This window comes from Dromiciops gliroides, chromosome 3, assembly GCF_019393635.1.
Source record: "Dromiciops gliroides isolate mDroGli1 chromosome 3, mDroGli1.pri, whole genome shotgun sequence".
In the NCBI taxonomy this organism is placed as follows: Eukaryota; Metazoa; Chordata; class Mammalia; order Microbiotheria; family Microbiotheriidae; genus Dromiciops; species Dromiciops gliroides.
This window is the reverse complement of record NC_057863.1, coordinates 56,153,952-56,169,358: the sequence shown is the minus strand read 5'-3', so window position 1 is coordinate 56,169,358 and position 15,407 is coordinate 56,153,952. Positions and strand designations below refer to the sequence as shown.

The following is a 15,407-nucleotide window of genomic DNA, read 5'->3' as shown; positions in this document are numbered from 1 at the left end:
CCTATTTTCCAGGTCAGCAGTTTTTCCCAGAAGATATTTCACATTGCCCCCTATTTTTTTATTCATTTGGATTTGCTTTATTGTGTCTTGGTTTCTCATAAAGTCACTGGCTTCCATTTGTTCAATCCTAATTCTTAGGCAGTTATTTTCATCAGAGAGCTTTTGTATCTCCTTTTCCATTTGGCCAATTTGACTTTTCAAGCTGTTGACTTTTTTCTCATGTCTTTCCTGCATCACCCTCATTTCTCTTTCCATTTTTTCCTCTACCTCTCTCATTTTATCTTCAAAGTCCTTTTTGAGCACCTCTATGGCCTGAGACCAATTTGTATTTTTCTTGGAAGCTTTAGATATAGGGGCCCTGATGTTGACATTTTCCTCTGAGGGTGCCCTTTGGTCTTCCTTGTTACTGAAGAAACTTTCTATGGTCTTCACCTTTCTCTGTCTGCTCATCTTGCCTTTCTTTTACTTGACTTTTAGCTCCTTAAAGTGGGGCACTGTTTCCAGGCTGCAGTATCCCAAGCTTAAGAAGTCCCAGGTGATATGATTTAAGGAGAATCAGGTTCTTCACTCACCTGGCCTGTTTCCTGGTCCTTAGATGACCCCAGACCAACTTGCCAAATCAACCAGCTTTGTGTGTTGTGGTTGTTAGCTCCAATGGGCCTGTGCCCCTCCCTCACCTGGGCCACTGCTACTCAAGCCTACCTCCTGGTTCTCAGCAGGGGTGTAAAATCCAAGATCTGCCTTAGCATGAGCATAGACCCCTGTAGTCTCCCCCCAGGGCTCAGCCCTCTCACCAGACTGAGCTTAGTTCCAGACAACACCAGCGCTTCAGCTGATTCAGAGGCTCTGGGGGTCTCCTTCTCTGGTGAGGCCTTCCTGGGACTGGATCTGTGTCAGGGTGACTGTGGGGTTGGGCCCAACTCCTGTATGAGCACAGCAGCTCCCTCCTTCTGACCTTCCAAGCTGTTCTTGGTTAGAAGAAGATTTCAGCACATTCTTCTGTGGGTTTTGCTGCTCCAGGCATTTTCCTGTAGCCTTATTTGGATGTTTTTTGGAGCGATCATCTCCTGAGCTGTTAAGTAGCCCATAAGGAAGGATGGTGAAGGCAGATGAGATAGTCATCCAAGGCATCAGCAGTGATACGTCAGGGATTCAGAAGTGGGGGAAGTGTGTAATTGATCTGGTTAATTAATAGGATCAAGGTGGTGAAGCTGTGGCTGAGGTGATGAACTGGGACAAGTTGAGGGAACTGGAAATAAGAGCGAGGATGAAAAATACTTTTTAGGAGGAGAGTCTTAGGGAAATATGGGGGTTTGCTCAAGGAGTTGGAAAAAGTATGAGAAGAAGAGTGTTGGATGAAGAGGAATTTCTTCATGATAGATCAGTGTTGCAGAGCACTCAGTAGGTAGGGAAGATAGAAGAGAATGGGGATGGAGGAGGGAAGTGATTGAGCTGGATGGGTCTGAGAGTACCAGAGGTCTTATGGAGCACAGGAATTGGGATGGGGCGGGGGTGGGGGCCGAACGGGGTGTAGAATTTTGCTGGTCATGATGGGTTAGAGGTTTTGTGATGTCTGTGGTGGATAGAGGGTAGCCTCAGGAGACTTGGATTCATTTCATAGCCCTACTTTCCCAGTCTTCACTGACCCCAACTCCTGCATTCCATCTTAGATGCACACCGATGTTTTTCTACCTGAGTTGTTCGTTTCTTTTTCAGCAGGAATTAAACCAATTTCAGTAGGAATATAATTATGAAAATATTTTTATATATAATCACACCTTACTAGCTCAGTGCTTGGTGCATAGTAAGTATGTAATAAATGCTTGTTGATTAAGCAAATTCCATTAGTACTCTGGCCAAATTTGGTGAAACATTTATGACTGTTTCAAGTTAGGGTTGTTGCTATTTTGACTCAAGGATGATGATATTTAAGTGAATTTGTGGTTTTCACTGTTACAGATAGTTCCTACTCTGTCCAAGGATCACAGCCTATCCAGTTGCACCCCCATCCTGTGTGATTGTTGTCTGTGTTCATTTTTTAAATTAAATTTTTTTTTTTTTGCTGGGCAGTGGGGGTTAAGTGACTTGCCCAGGGTCACACAGCTAGTAAGTGTCAAGTGTCTGAGGCCGGATTTGAACTCAGGTCCTCCTGAATCCAGGGCCGGTGCTTTATCTACTGCACCACCTAGCCGCCCCTAAATTAAATTTTTAAAAAAATTATAGAGCATTTTCCACCTTTGTATTCCACCTATGGAATGCACTTCCATGTTGGCAGTGTCTAAAAATGTGTGTCTCATTCTTCCTAATAGTTTTATCACCTCTCAGTGAGTGGTATTCATCATGGTCAGTCCTCTGAAATAATAGGTGATTATTGCCTTGATGATGTTGCCTTCAGTCTTTCAAAACTATTTGTTTTTACAATGTTGATGTTATGTTATAAATTGTTTTCCAAGTTCTGATTACTTCACTCTCTATATCACTTTATAGATTTGTTCTCATATTTCCCTGAAATTGTCTTTTCTTATGGCACAAAAATATTCCATTACATTCATATAACATAATTTATTCACTTTCCTCAACTTGATAGACACCTTTTAGTTTCCAGTTCTTTTCCATTACAAAAAGTTGCCTTTTCTTTTTTGTTTTGGTGAGGCAATTGGGGTTAAGTGACTTGCCTAGGGTCACACAGCTAGTAAGTGTAAAATGTCTAAGGCTGGATTTGAACTCAGGTCCTCCTGAATCCACGGCTGGTGCTCTATCCACAGCGCCACCTAGCTGCCCCAAGAGTTGCCTTTTCTAAGTGATACCAGCAGTTTTTATCCTATTTTGTATTATGTACTACTTTGACAGTCTAGTGAAGTCTATGGACCCTTCTTAGAATGTTTTTAAATGCATAAACTAAAACCCAGGATTTTGAAGGATACCAATTATATTTAAGTACAGATACCTCTCCCCCTCCCCCCTTTTTTAGCAAGGCAGTTGGGGTTAAGTGACCTGCCATGGGTCACACAGCTGGTAAGTGTCAAGTATCAGATTTGAACTCAGGTCCTCTTGGCTCTAAGGCTGGTACTCTATCCACTGTGCCACCTTACTACTACTCCTCTCCTTTTTCAAAAGTACAAATGCATGGAAGAACCTCTGCTCCAACCATCTGCTTCTTTGGATCACATGTAGAGTATTATATTCAGTTTTTGAGTATCACAGCAAGAACAGCTATAATACGATGGGAGAGTATCCAGAGGAGAGTAACCAGCCTTGCCCCAGAACCTGCTTGAGGCCGTATCATAAGAGGGGCCATTGAGAGATGTATTTGAAGTATTTGAAGGGCTGTTGTATGAAACACTTGTTGAATTTGCCCTGTTCGGCATCCCAGAGGGCAGCAGGTAGAATGACAAAGAAGCAGATTCAGACTCGAAGTAAGGGAAAACTTGATGACGTGTGGAGCTCTCCGAGAGTAGGACGGACTGTTTCTGAAGTGGGCTCCTTTCATTGGCACCCTTGGAGCAGAGGAATAGATGCAGGTGTACCCCAGAAAGGGTTTCCAAGTTAGGCTTAGTAGCTTGGCTGCTGAGGTCCCTTCAAGCTCGGAATGACTCTTTGATTCACTGTTTATCCTGAAAAGGCAGGGAAATGATAACCTGTCATTATATTCAAGTATTTGAAGGGCTGTTACTGTGTAAGGAGAATTGGACATTTTTAACCCAGTCATGTTAGGTCACTCAGTACAATGTGGTGAACTTTCAGGGAAGTAACTGGCTGATATCAGGAAAAACCTGCTAATAATTAGAACTGTCCCAAAGTAGAATGTGTGGCCTCAAAAAAATAGTAAGTTACCCATCATTTTAGACAAGCAGTGACTGACACTTTCAGGGGGAAAAATTTTTTTTGGAAGGATGGATTTTTGATGAGGTATAAAGGTAGGAATAGATGATTTATAAGAGGTTGTTTTTGTAATACTTGTCCTACTATATATCTCACAGGGTTGTGAACAAGTCTTTTGTAACTTGTAAGAAGCTACATAAATACAAGCGTCTGATATCAGAAAATAATACTTATACAGGACCTTACTTAAATTACCTGGTGATACTCATCTCTGTTAAGTTTTCATCGCCTAGGTATCTCCCAAATATACTGTAATGGATTTTGTTGATTTATTAAGGCTAATTAGTGACGATCACTTCAAACTTGCCATTTCCACCAGGTTTCTTTCAAAGCATGTTGGTTTGAGCTGACTGTATTGATTCCCATTTTTCTGTTTCCATTTCCCAGTATTCACCATAGAATTTTGGAGCCAGAAGTAACATTAAGGATCATTTAAATCTAAGCCTTGGGGGGGGGGCGGGGCTATGGGGGTTAAGTGACTTGCCCAAGGTCACACAGCTAGTAAGTGTCAAGTATCTGAGGCTGGATTTGAACTCGGGTATTCCTGAATCCAGGGCCAGTGCTTTATCTACTGTGCCACCTAGCTGCCCCTAGAATCTAAGCCTTTTAAGAAGGAAACTGTAATGTATAGATATTTAATATTCAGATGATTTCTAGCTCTCCAGTTTGGTTATTCTGTGACTCATCCCAATTTCCACAGCTAGTGGGTCTAACCCCACTAAGCATTTATTAAGCATCTTATACATGCTGGGCACTCTGCTAAGTGTCAGAGGTAAGGACACAACAGCGAAAGGAAATTTGGGTAGAAGGGCACTAGCATCTGGGGAGGGGAGTGAAATCAGAAAAGACTTCATATAGATGGTAACATTTCACCTGAGTTGGTAGGGACACAAGAGAGTCTAGGAGGCAGAGGTGAACAGGATGTGTGTTCATGGCATAGAGTATATCCAGTGTAAAGGCGTGGCATGGAGGCAAGAGATGGATCGTCCTGGATGAAGAACAGCAAGAAAGCCTGTTTGACTGGATCTTAGTATAAATTAAGAATTAGAGGGGGTGGCTAGGTGGCGCAGTGGATAAAGCACTGGCCATGGATTCAGGAGTACCTGAGTTCAAATCCGACCTCAGACACTTGACACTTACTAGCTGTGTGACCCTGGGCAAGTCACTTAACCCCCATTGCCCCGCAAAAAAAAATAAATAAATAAAAGAATTAGAACCTATGTCACTCAACTGTCTTCTAGTATTCCTTGTACTTTACTAAATAGCTTACTGTGAAGAGCTATGAAGTTCATGTTCAATTCTAGCACCCACATTTTTCCCCATCAAAATCTCCCCAGGCTCCAAAATTGGATCTTCAGTATGATCTTACCCTTCCAAGATGAACTCTAGTCCAACCTTCTTGATAACCTTCCCCAGGTTTCTTTAGTTTCTATTAATTTTATTTTTATTTGACTCTAAAGCTCTTATTTGTGTGACATTGATACCATATATTTGAATTAAAATGGACTAATCTAAGACTCTGGTATTCATGGTTTGTAGTTTTCAGCACTTAAAAAATGTAAATTTATGCCAACAGGTGAAGCCAAGAATTTATTGCCATATCCTGGACCCAACAAAATGAGAGATTGTTTCTGCACCATAAATTTGGACCAAGAAGAAGTTTTCCGTACTCAGGTTGTTGAAAAGTCATTAAGGTAAGTAGAAAACTTGATAAATAATATTAGTTAGATTTATATGAAACGTGACCCCTGCAATGTAATCCAAAATGTAAACGTAACAGAAAATCAAGGAGTTTATTAGACTTCAAATTCAGTATGAGTCAACAGTGTGCTATGGTGTCCCAGAAAACTACCATCGTCAGGTTGCATTAAGAGACTGATTATGTGCAACGTTAGGGAGGTGATCAGCCCTCATCTGTAGCATTGTATTCATGTCTGCACCCATCTTTCTGGAAGGACATGGGTAAGCTACAAAGTTTCCAGAGGAGGACAGCCAGTATAGTGAAGGGCTTTAAGATCGTGCCATAGGGTTGAAGGATTATCTAGCCTGGAAACAGGAAGATTTGGAAGGGAGTAAGGCTGAAGTCAGAATGCATTCTGCCCTCAAGTATTTGAGGGATTCTCAAATATTAGAAAGGTGATATAGCCATTTTTACTTAAACTTCTAAGTAAGAACTCAAATCACTGGTTAGAAATCGCAAGTAAGAAAATTTAGGTTTGATGTAAAGAAAATTTCTTAACAGTTGTTCATATGTTTGAGTTGTGTGTGACTCTTTATAACTCCATTTACAGTTTTCTTGGCCAGGATCCTGGAGTGGTTTGTCATTTCCTTCTCCCCTTCATTTTATAGAAGAGGAACTGAGGCAGACAGGGTTAACTGACTTGTTCAGAGTCACACAGCCTAGTATCTGAGGCCAGATTTGAACTTGGGAAGATGAGTCTTCCTGACTCCAGGGTGGGCATTCTATCTACTGCACCACCTATTTGGAAGTGGAATGATCTCTTTCAGGAGGTAGCAGGTGCCTTCAAATTAAGAGGTCCTCAAGCAGTGACTGCATGACCATTTATTGAATATGTTATAAAAGAAATTGAATGTTTTGGTATAGGTTGAACTAGTTAGCTTCTGAAAGTTCCCTCATTAGAAACTTTTTAAAATTTTAACAAGTATGATAACGCTTTAGGAAATATTTTATAAATCACTTAATTCAGTACTAACCTTACCAATGAATGAACTTCTCTAAAACAAATTCTATCTCATTTGTCAATGTATTCCATTATTTGAGCACGCTAATATACATGAATAAATGTTATTAGTTCCTTAAATTTAGATGGATCATTTCCATCAATCCCATCTACTTTATTTTAGCAGCAGCTGTAGAAATGAACAGAATTGTGTTAGAAGACTGCAGGAACCTCTCTGACAATTGTAGTTAACATTCGTTACAGTCTCAGAAATAGAGTGCTTCTGACCATTAGAGATCTCCAGAAATGGAATAGATTGCCTTCTGACGTTGTGAGTTCCTTGTCCTTGGTGTGGGGTTCAAGTTGAGGCTGGATTACACTTTGTCAGCAATGTTTCAGACAAGTTAGATTCAGTAATCTTTGAGGTTAATTTCTGACTCTGAAGGTGGCTACTGTGACAAATCGTTGCTTATCCTCAGAATCTCTGCTGCCCCTTGAAAGACTGTCTGCAGCAATGCCAGAGAAATGGATTTCTGATTTACTTTTGTGGTTTTCTACTCTTTCTTCTTTGTTCTTTTTTTCCTTCAAAAGCGCAGAGCCAGTGCTTGGGAAGGAGGGGAGCCAGCTGCATGGGTACAACACACAGAGAGGATGCAATAAGCAACACTTTCTTAAGATTAATTTTTGCACATGTGCATTATTTCATGCCAACACGTTCTGCTCTACCTGGCGCATGTTTATTTGGCACTAGGTCAAGTTGCACGTGCTGTGGTGAAGGCTCACAGCTTCTAGTGGAGAGGAGCACACCCTAAGGGCACCATTTTTAGTCGTGCACTGCTGGTGCCCAGATGCCTTGGCCCAGCTCTTTGAGGTTTGTTCTGGTCCTACTATTTATGGCAGCTTTGTGACCCCCTTACACACCTTACTTTTTCTTTGAGCTTTAGTTTCTTATCTATGAAATGGAGATTATACTACATTACCTACCCCACAGTGTTTTCATGAGGCTCAAATAAAGTAATTTATATAACATATTTTGTAATCCATACACATAAATGTGAGTTGTCTCTCCTCTTGTGGGATGTCTTTATGTCTCTGCTTTTAGTTTAAACACCTGATCTCTTCAAAGGAAGACTAAAATGTAATTAATTGTGCCTTTATTACTGAATGCATTTCAGATACATTTGCTACTTCCAATACCCATGTATTACCAGTACTTTACACATGAAAAAATTGAGGCACCAAAGAAAGTCTGAATATTCTATGCAATATGATTAAGGAAGGAAGTCTAAGTGAAGAGTTGGGATTAGGATTTAGAGTTACTTAAGTTTTATTCTGTTACTTGGCTCCCACTAATTCCAGTGATAGCAGATCATAATCTTAGTGATAGTCAAACCCTCTCACACCAAGGGAATTAGTGTAATGATATTTAACCTGTAGGCTTGCAAATAAATACCTAAAATCAACTAGTTCACAACTGAAGAAACACAACATCAAAATACCTTGCCTTCTTAGGAAGGCTACAGGTCACAAGATGAGTAAAGCCATTTTTCTAATCACGTATCAAAAATTATTACTTGTTTTACTGCTCTGGATGAGTGGCTAATTGAAAGACTTTTCACACTTTAATCAAATTTGCCATACATAATCCTATTGCATCTGGCACAAATGCCTCCCATAAGTACTCCCACAGTGTTCTCAGAGCCTTGTGGCTTTTTATTGTTGTTGCTGTTGTTCTAAAATTATTTGTACAATGATGAAGTGAAAATATTTATGTGTGATTTATTTATTTATTTATTTATTTTTGCTTTATGACTGTTTTTACAAAGAATTATGCTTAGAATTTTACAAATGAGGAATGCAGTTTGGAAGAATTTCATTGTTTTTTGACAATCTAATTGGAAGGAATTAATCTTGAGTACATTTGGAATAAAAATATGTTGACATTTTTTTGATCCATTAAAATGTCAAAAACTGAAAGGCTAAGGCAAAAATATTGGAAAGAAATCTCCATAAGAATTCTGCACTGAAGTTTTACATTTTTCTCTAAGTCAGTGCAGCATAGTATTCTAAGGACAGGGCATTTATCTTTGGTATGTATAAGTAACATTATATTTTAGACTTTAAAAATTTTAAATATACTTCCAGGAAAGAAGAAACCTTGTCAAAAGTACAAGTTTCAAAGTCATATGTTCTCTAGAAACACTTTTAGTCAAAGGAATTTCAGTGCTTAAATTAATTTTTTGAAATGAGAGTTTTGTTGGTTTAAAGATCAGAATTTAACTTCCTATTCCTTATACTTTGACCCCCACCTTTTTTTTTTAATAGCATTCATTACATTCCAAGTTTGGTTTTTTGAGATATATTGACTTCATGTTTCTCACTTTTGGATAAATAATGGGGTCAGCAGTGTCTTCTTCACTTGGATTTTTAGATCTTTTCAGAGTGAGCATAGCTCCAGAAAGCCAAAGTAGTGATCATCTGTTCACAAAGCCACTGGAATTCACTGATGGGAATCTGAGGGACCCAGATCCCTGCCTTCAGAACCTAAGAGGAAACCTGTTTGGCCCAGGATCTGTTAGAAAAAGATTATTATGTCATTCGGTTTACTAAGCATGATATTGCTTTGTGGTAGTCAGAACTTTTCCTTACAGACTCTATTCCTTCTCTCTCTAGCCCATTTTATAGTGAAGAGTTTTACTTTGAGATTCCAAGAACTTTCCAGTATTTGTCTTTCTACATTTATGATAAGAGTGTTTTACAAAGAGATCTTCGAATAGGTAAGTACCATTGCTGATCATCATTTGTCATATATGATGTGTTTTATTTACCCATCCATCAATTCCTTTAAGAACTGTGGTGTTTGTTGTCTAATATTATCTTCTTTTTCTTTTCCTATAGACTTTATTCTCAGGCATATTATAGTTTAGCTCTGAATTTGTGCTGGGCTACTTAAACATGATAATATTGATCCACTCTCAGGAGAATTTATACTTTTGAGGTTTTCCCCCAATCTTGATATTTTTGTACTGAGCAGCATGGGAGAGGGGGAAAAGTACTGACTAGGGTCAGAGCACCTGGGTTCAAATCCCATGTGACATGTAGGACCTGCATGACCCTGGGCAAATCACTTAACATTCCTGAGCATGAGTTTCCTCATCTGGAAAATAAGGGGATTGGACTAGAGCAGCTCTTAAACTTTCCCAGTTGTGACCCCTTTTTGCCTGAGATATTTTTATGCGACCCTGGGTATGTAGGTATATAAAATGGGCATATATAACCTTTTACTGTTGACAGATTATTTGCAACCCCCAACTTTGCCCACTCAGAGCTAGATAAATCTAACACTGAAATAAATAAGAAGTTGAGGAGATGAATAGAATTTTAGAAAAGTTAGATAGAATAGACCTGGAGAAAATTGAATGGGAATAGAAAGGAGTATCTTTTTCTCAGTTGTACATGGCACCTTCTCAAAAACCCACCATGTATGAGGGCATAAAAACCTCACAACAAAATGTAGAAAAGCAGAAATATTAAATGCACCCTTTTCAGACCATCATTCAATAAAAATTACCTTCCATAAAGGTCCATGAAAGCATAGATTAAAAATTTATTGGAAACTAAATAATCTAATTCTAAAGTGAGTTAAAAAATGAAACATAGAAATAATTATTTCATTAAGTATAATAACAATGAGACAAATTAGCAAAATTTGTAGGATGCAACCAAAGTAGAACATAGGGAGAAATTTTATAGGTGCGTAACTTAAAAACAACAAAACAAGAAACATTGTTAGATAAATGTTAATTGACTTGAAGTGACCTATGCTTCTAAATTATTGTAACATTTTGGTCTACTTCCTTGACATTTGCCACATAATGACTTTTTATTGCAGTTATTTGTTTTCATTTTCCCTACTTGATTGTAAATTCATTGAGGGTAGGGAACAGAATTTATGCACTCTTTATATTCCACCATGCCTAGCACATAGATCTACCATATATTTCTTGAAGGAATGAATACTTAAGATGCCTTGATTTTTTTTTTTCCTAGAAAACATTCCATCATCCCTTTAAAATCAACAGATCCAAAATTGAATTCATGATCTTTTACTCTTCAAGTCTTCCCAAATCTTATTTCACTCAAATAGGTACCCACATTCTTTTAGTCTTCTTTGCTAGAAATAACCTTCTTCCCTTATTTCTCATTAGGTCCTGTTAATTCTCTTTCCTAAATATCTCTTCGATTTGACCTTTCTTCTCTTATCACTGCTATCACCATAATCCAGGAATTTAACACTTTGGACTTGGATTATTACAGTAACCTCCTTAGCTGATCTCCCTCCCTTCATTCTTACCCTAACCGCCAACCATATCAAACTCCAAACCCCACCTCAATAATGCTTCCACCACCACCACCAAAACCTCCTGTTTCCCTCAAGACAAACAACTCAGAAACCCAAGTGAATGAAAAATCAGCATTATAATTGAGGAGAAAAAAGGCAACATGCAATGGATTACCCCAGAGAGTATTGGGGATAGAAAAGCCAGCTCCTTATCAATGCAGGAAAAATAGAGAAATATTTGAGATACCTAAGGCAGCTGGTAAAATAATAATGAAACATTCCATTGTGTATTATATAATAATGCAAATAAAGAAACCATATAGGAATAATGATTCTTGATATAAACTTCAGCACTTATTTAGAAGGTTCCCTGCAGAAGAATGTAGCAACAATTGTTAAGGTGGCAGAATGAAAGATTATAAAATTGTATGATGTAAAATCTGATTTAATTGGAAGAACTGCTTCTTGGAAAAGATCCCTGAAGCCAAACTTCTTCCCTTATGATTTATTCATCTCTTGGTAAAGCATATAATGCTATAATTTGGTTTGGCTTATAATTCATCAATCATAGGAGGTATGTAGCTGAGTTTTTTCATTGTGATTTCTCAAAATGTTTTATCCTTTTTCTTTTTGTCTTTTTTCATATAGAATTATTATCTATGCATTTAAAGATATTAAAAATAGGAATTGTTAGTCTGATGATGTAGTTTTTATTTATGTAGGTAGGTAGATAATAGATAGATAGATAGAGTTGCTTTGGTGGGAAAGTGATGGGCAGGAAGAATTCCTGTATCTAATTTTTTTTAAAAACCCCAACAACAATTTCATAATGTGGGAATGATCACTATTGTATTCACAATACCTGCTTTTTAAGATTTCACATAAACTTTACAGAGATTTCATTAGCTAATTTCCCATCCTTTGTATTTAGAATTGTTAGAAATTGAACATCTTTTTCTAGGTATGTTTCAGTTTAAGGTAGATTAAATAAAATCTATAACATCATGCAGGAAGGGAAGCTGAACTAGAATTGAAGAAAGATTATTTTTCCAACTTGTAAGTATTTAAATATTGGTTCTGAATAAAGGCAGCAGAAGGTCTCTCATGTAGGATCCAAACTTTGTAAACTTTGTTAGACAAAGAAAGCTTTTGTGCACAAGCTTGAAGTACAGCACTAACACTGAAATCTCAAGGCTGAGGAACCAAGCTGTAAAAAGTCAGGAAATTGCAACAGTTAATAGAAACAGTTAAGTCGGACTTATTGCCCCACCTCTGATGCCTTATCTTTTTCTTTATCCAAAAAGGGGACTCAAAAACATTACATGTACTTGGCTACAATTCCAGTAGCACCCTTAGCAATATGAGGATTTTGGCCATATTTAAGTATGTATTTTCACCCCATTAATGCTCCGTATTTTTTGCCCCATCTGGTGTTGGAGGTGCCCTGGGGTTCTTGAAGGCTAAAGCATAAGTTCTGGTGAGGCTGGAAGGTCTTTGAATAGAAGTTTGCAGTAGATTGATGGTCTGATTTTTGAGAACCAGCCAAGGTTTATAGAGAGTCTTTATCAGGATGTATCTATCTAGGGTGATGAATATTTTGTTCATGGAAACCCTTAAATGCAAATATAAATCAGTCATTTATAATAAAGATACCTATTATATTCTAGCTATGGAGATACAAAAAAGTCTCTGCCTTCCCCTCAAAAAGATTGCATTCCACTGGCAGGAGGTCAAGGGGAAGGGGGTGAGAAACCCTCTACTGAAACCTTCTCCTGAGATACAGAGGACCAGTGTCCATGTCAGTAGAGGCACATCTCACACTAGAAAGAGTGTAGAGCTTTTTAAAGTATTAAAGCGTGGAGTTTTCTGATTCAGTAAATGTGTTTTCGTTTTCAGACTGCAAAGACTCTGAGGCATTAAAAACTTGAAGGAAGGAAAGGGAGAAGGGAAGAAGCAAACAAGCATTTACATAGTGCCTACTATACGTGCTTTACAAATATTTACCTCTTTTAATGCATAGGACAACCTTGGGAGTGCTATTATTGTTTTTATAGTTGTTATTTTATGCCTATTTTATGGTTGAGGATGGTGAGGTCACAGTAAGGGTCTGAGTCCAGATTTGATGTCAGTTCTTTCTTGACCTGTTACTCTTGAATTCAAATATAAATTAGTCATTTAGAATAAAGTCCCATTTCTGCCCTTTATTTAATCTTTCTCAGTCCCTTGGTATACTGTAATGCAAGGAAAGAATTCAAGTGATAAAGATTCAAGTGATAAAAGTTATAGACGTAGCTCTCTAATGGTGTAACCTTTTGCACTTGATTCATTCTTTCTGGGCCTCAGCTTCTTTTTTTTTTTTTTTTTTAGTGAGGCAGTTGGGGTTAAGTGACTTGCCCAGGGTCAGACAGCTAGTAAGTGTTAAGTGTCTGAGGCCGGATTTGAACAAAGGTACTCCTGAATCCAGGGCCGGTGCTCTATCCACTGCGCCATCTAGCTGCCCCTGGGCCTCAGCTTCTTAATCTCAGAAATCAAGGGATTAGACCAGATAATAGCTCAGATATCTCTGGTATGAATCTGTGTGATTCTCTGGATCATGATTTTTGCTGGCACTTGAGTCTTGAATCAGTGATCACTGACAACATTTCTTATGATATAAAATTACGCAGAAACCACAAGTTTGGGTGTTGCTTTTCTTAGTAACAGAGCCACAGTCCAACTACCTTTGGCTATTGGCATCCTTACTATTTAATACCTCCCTATTCCTGGCTTCACTATTACTCTGTTACTGTTTCTCTGTGCTGCTATTGTCTCTGTTGCCATATTGTAAACTTTTAGCCAGAATTTGCCCAGATTTCCAACCCTGTTCTGATGTAGCTTTGTGAACTGTAATATTTGTACTCACCATTCCACACCCTTTACCTCTTCACCAGTTCACTGTGTCCAACTCGATGAAAGCAGAAGTTCTCGACATCTGCATTTAGTGTGTCCACAGTCAGGATTTTGTCATCTGGCCATCCTCTTCAAAGCTTCCTCTCTAGGAGTCCATGCCATAGTAGCATTTGCAGAGGCAATGTGGAGACTGCCGCTGCTAAAGACACTTCATATGAGAGGCCAGCAAAGGTGGTTTCCATGTCACTCCCAGCTAGGTTCGCTTTGGGGCTTTGGGGGTTGCTTCTTTCCCTTTTACTACTTTATAGGATCAGTGTAGCATTTAGTCACTATTTCTTTTTTTGTAAAATATGGTCAAGACTTGAGAAAGTGAAGATAACACCTTTAAATTTCCATAATGTTATGTGAGCATTTCTAAAATATATGCATACATACATTTGGATAGTGGCTTAAAACTGGTGAAATAAATAGCTATTCTAGGAAAATAAACCTAAGTTGCCAAGTAATTAGAAGCTTCTCTGAATTGGAAGGGATTCTAGAGAAAAATTATTCCAAACCTTATTTTTTCAGTTGAGGAAACTAAGATGTACTGAGATGAAGTAACTGACCTGAAGGCATATAGTTAGCTAAGAGACCCCACTGGGACTGCAGAAGTCATTCAGCTCTCAGTCTAATATTCATTCATTCATTATGCCACAGGACTTCCCTTCTCATAAACTCTAACTTTTTCTTTAAAAAACTGATACCAAGAAAACTACAGTTCAAGACCAGAGGGAGTTTCCTTATTTTGTGAGTTTTTTTCCCTTTCTATGCTAGATTGTCTATTTTCTTCTCTAGAACAAAAACAATTATTTTTGTTTCAGCATGTAATAAATATTTGTTGGTCTGGCTGTCTGTGTCTCTTTTCTGGGTCCATGTATTTCTTGGACTCTTTGAGGCTACATTCTCAGTCAGCCCATGTATATGTCTTCCATCTTGCATGTTCACTGCAAGGAGGGAGGAGATATTACTTTTTTTTTTTTAAGTGAGGCAATTAGGGTTAAGTGACTTGCCCAGGGTCACACAGCCAGTAAGTGTTAAGTGTCCGAGGCCTGACTTGAACTCAGGTACTCCTGACTCCAGGGCCCACGCTCTATCCACTGCGCCACCTAGCTGCCCATATTAAATTTTTTTGATGTTTCCCCACCTGTGTAATGAAATTTAGAGTGTCAATATCATCTCTAGGGAGAAAAAGTGGAAAAAAGGAACTATATAGATATATGTAATCAGTTCTCTGATCATAAATATAAATGTTCTGTGCAGGGTAAGAGCAAGAAGTATTTCCTAAATCACTAAGTAAATGGTTAGTAGCCATTATAGGAAGAGAAGAAGGGCATAAAGCATTCCTTTCTTGGCAGCTGGCTGTGGTTGGGGTTCTTGGTATCTTCAGTTCCATCTTAAAGCACATTAACCATAGAAGCTGTTTTATAAATGATTCCATATCCTTTTATTTTAAAGTTGTTATGATTTAAACATGCTTTGGTGGGCTAGTCTGGGACCCATTTATAACAGTCCCTTGCACATCAATTAAATATTTATTGAATGCATGAAATGCACTTAATACACCATCTCTT

The 15,407-nt window shown here is 38.3% G+C and overlaps 1 protein-coding gene across 2 annotated transcripts in view; it reads left to right on the top strand.

Moving 5' to 3' along the window:
- The window catches only part of RASA2 (RAS p21 protein activator 2), a 137,587-nt gene that overhangs the window by 22,432 nt on the left and 99,748 nt on the right, over nucleotides 1–15,407 (top strand). For both annotated transcript variants that reach the window (XM_043997446.1, XM_043997445.1), the window contains exons 2-3: nucleotides 5,459–5,576; nucleotides 9,237–9,340. In XM_043997446.1, coding sequence (XP_043853381.1) covers nucleotides 5,459–5,576; nucleotides 9,237–9,340 — 222 coding nt within the window. The remainder of the gene's footprint in view (nucleotides 1–5,458; nucleotides 5,577–9,236; nucleotides 9,341–15,407) is intronic.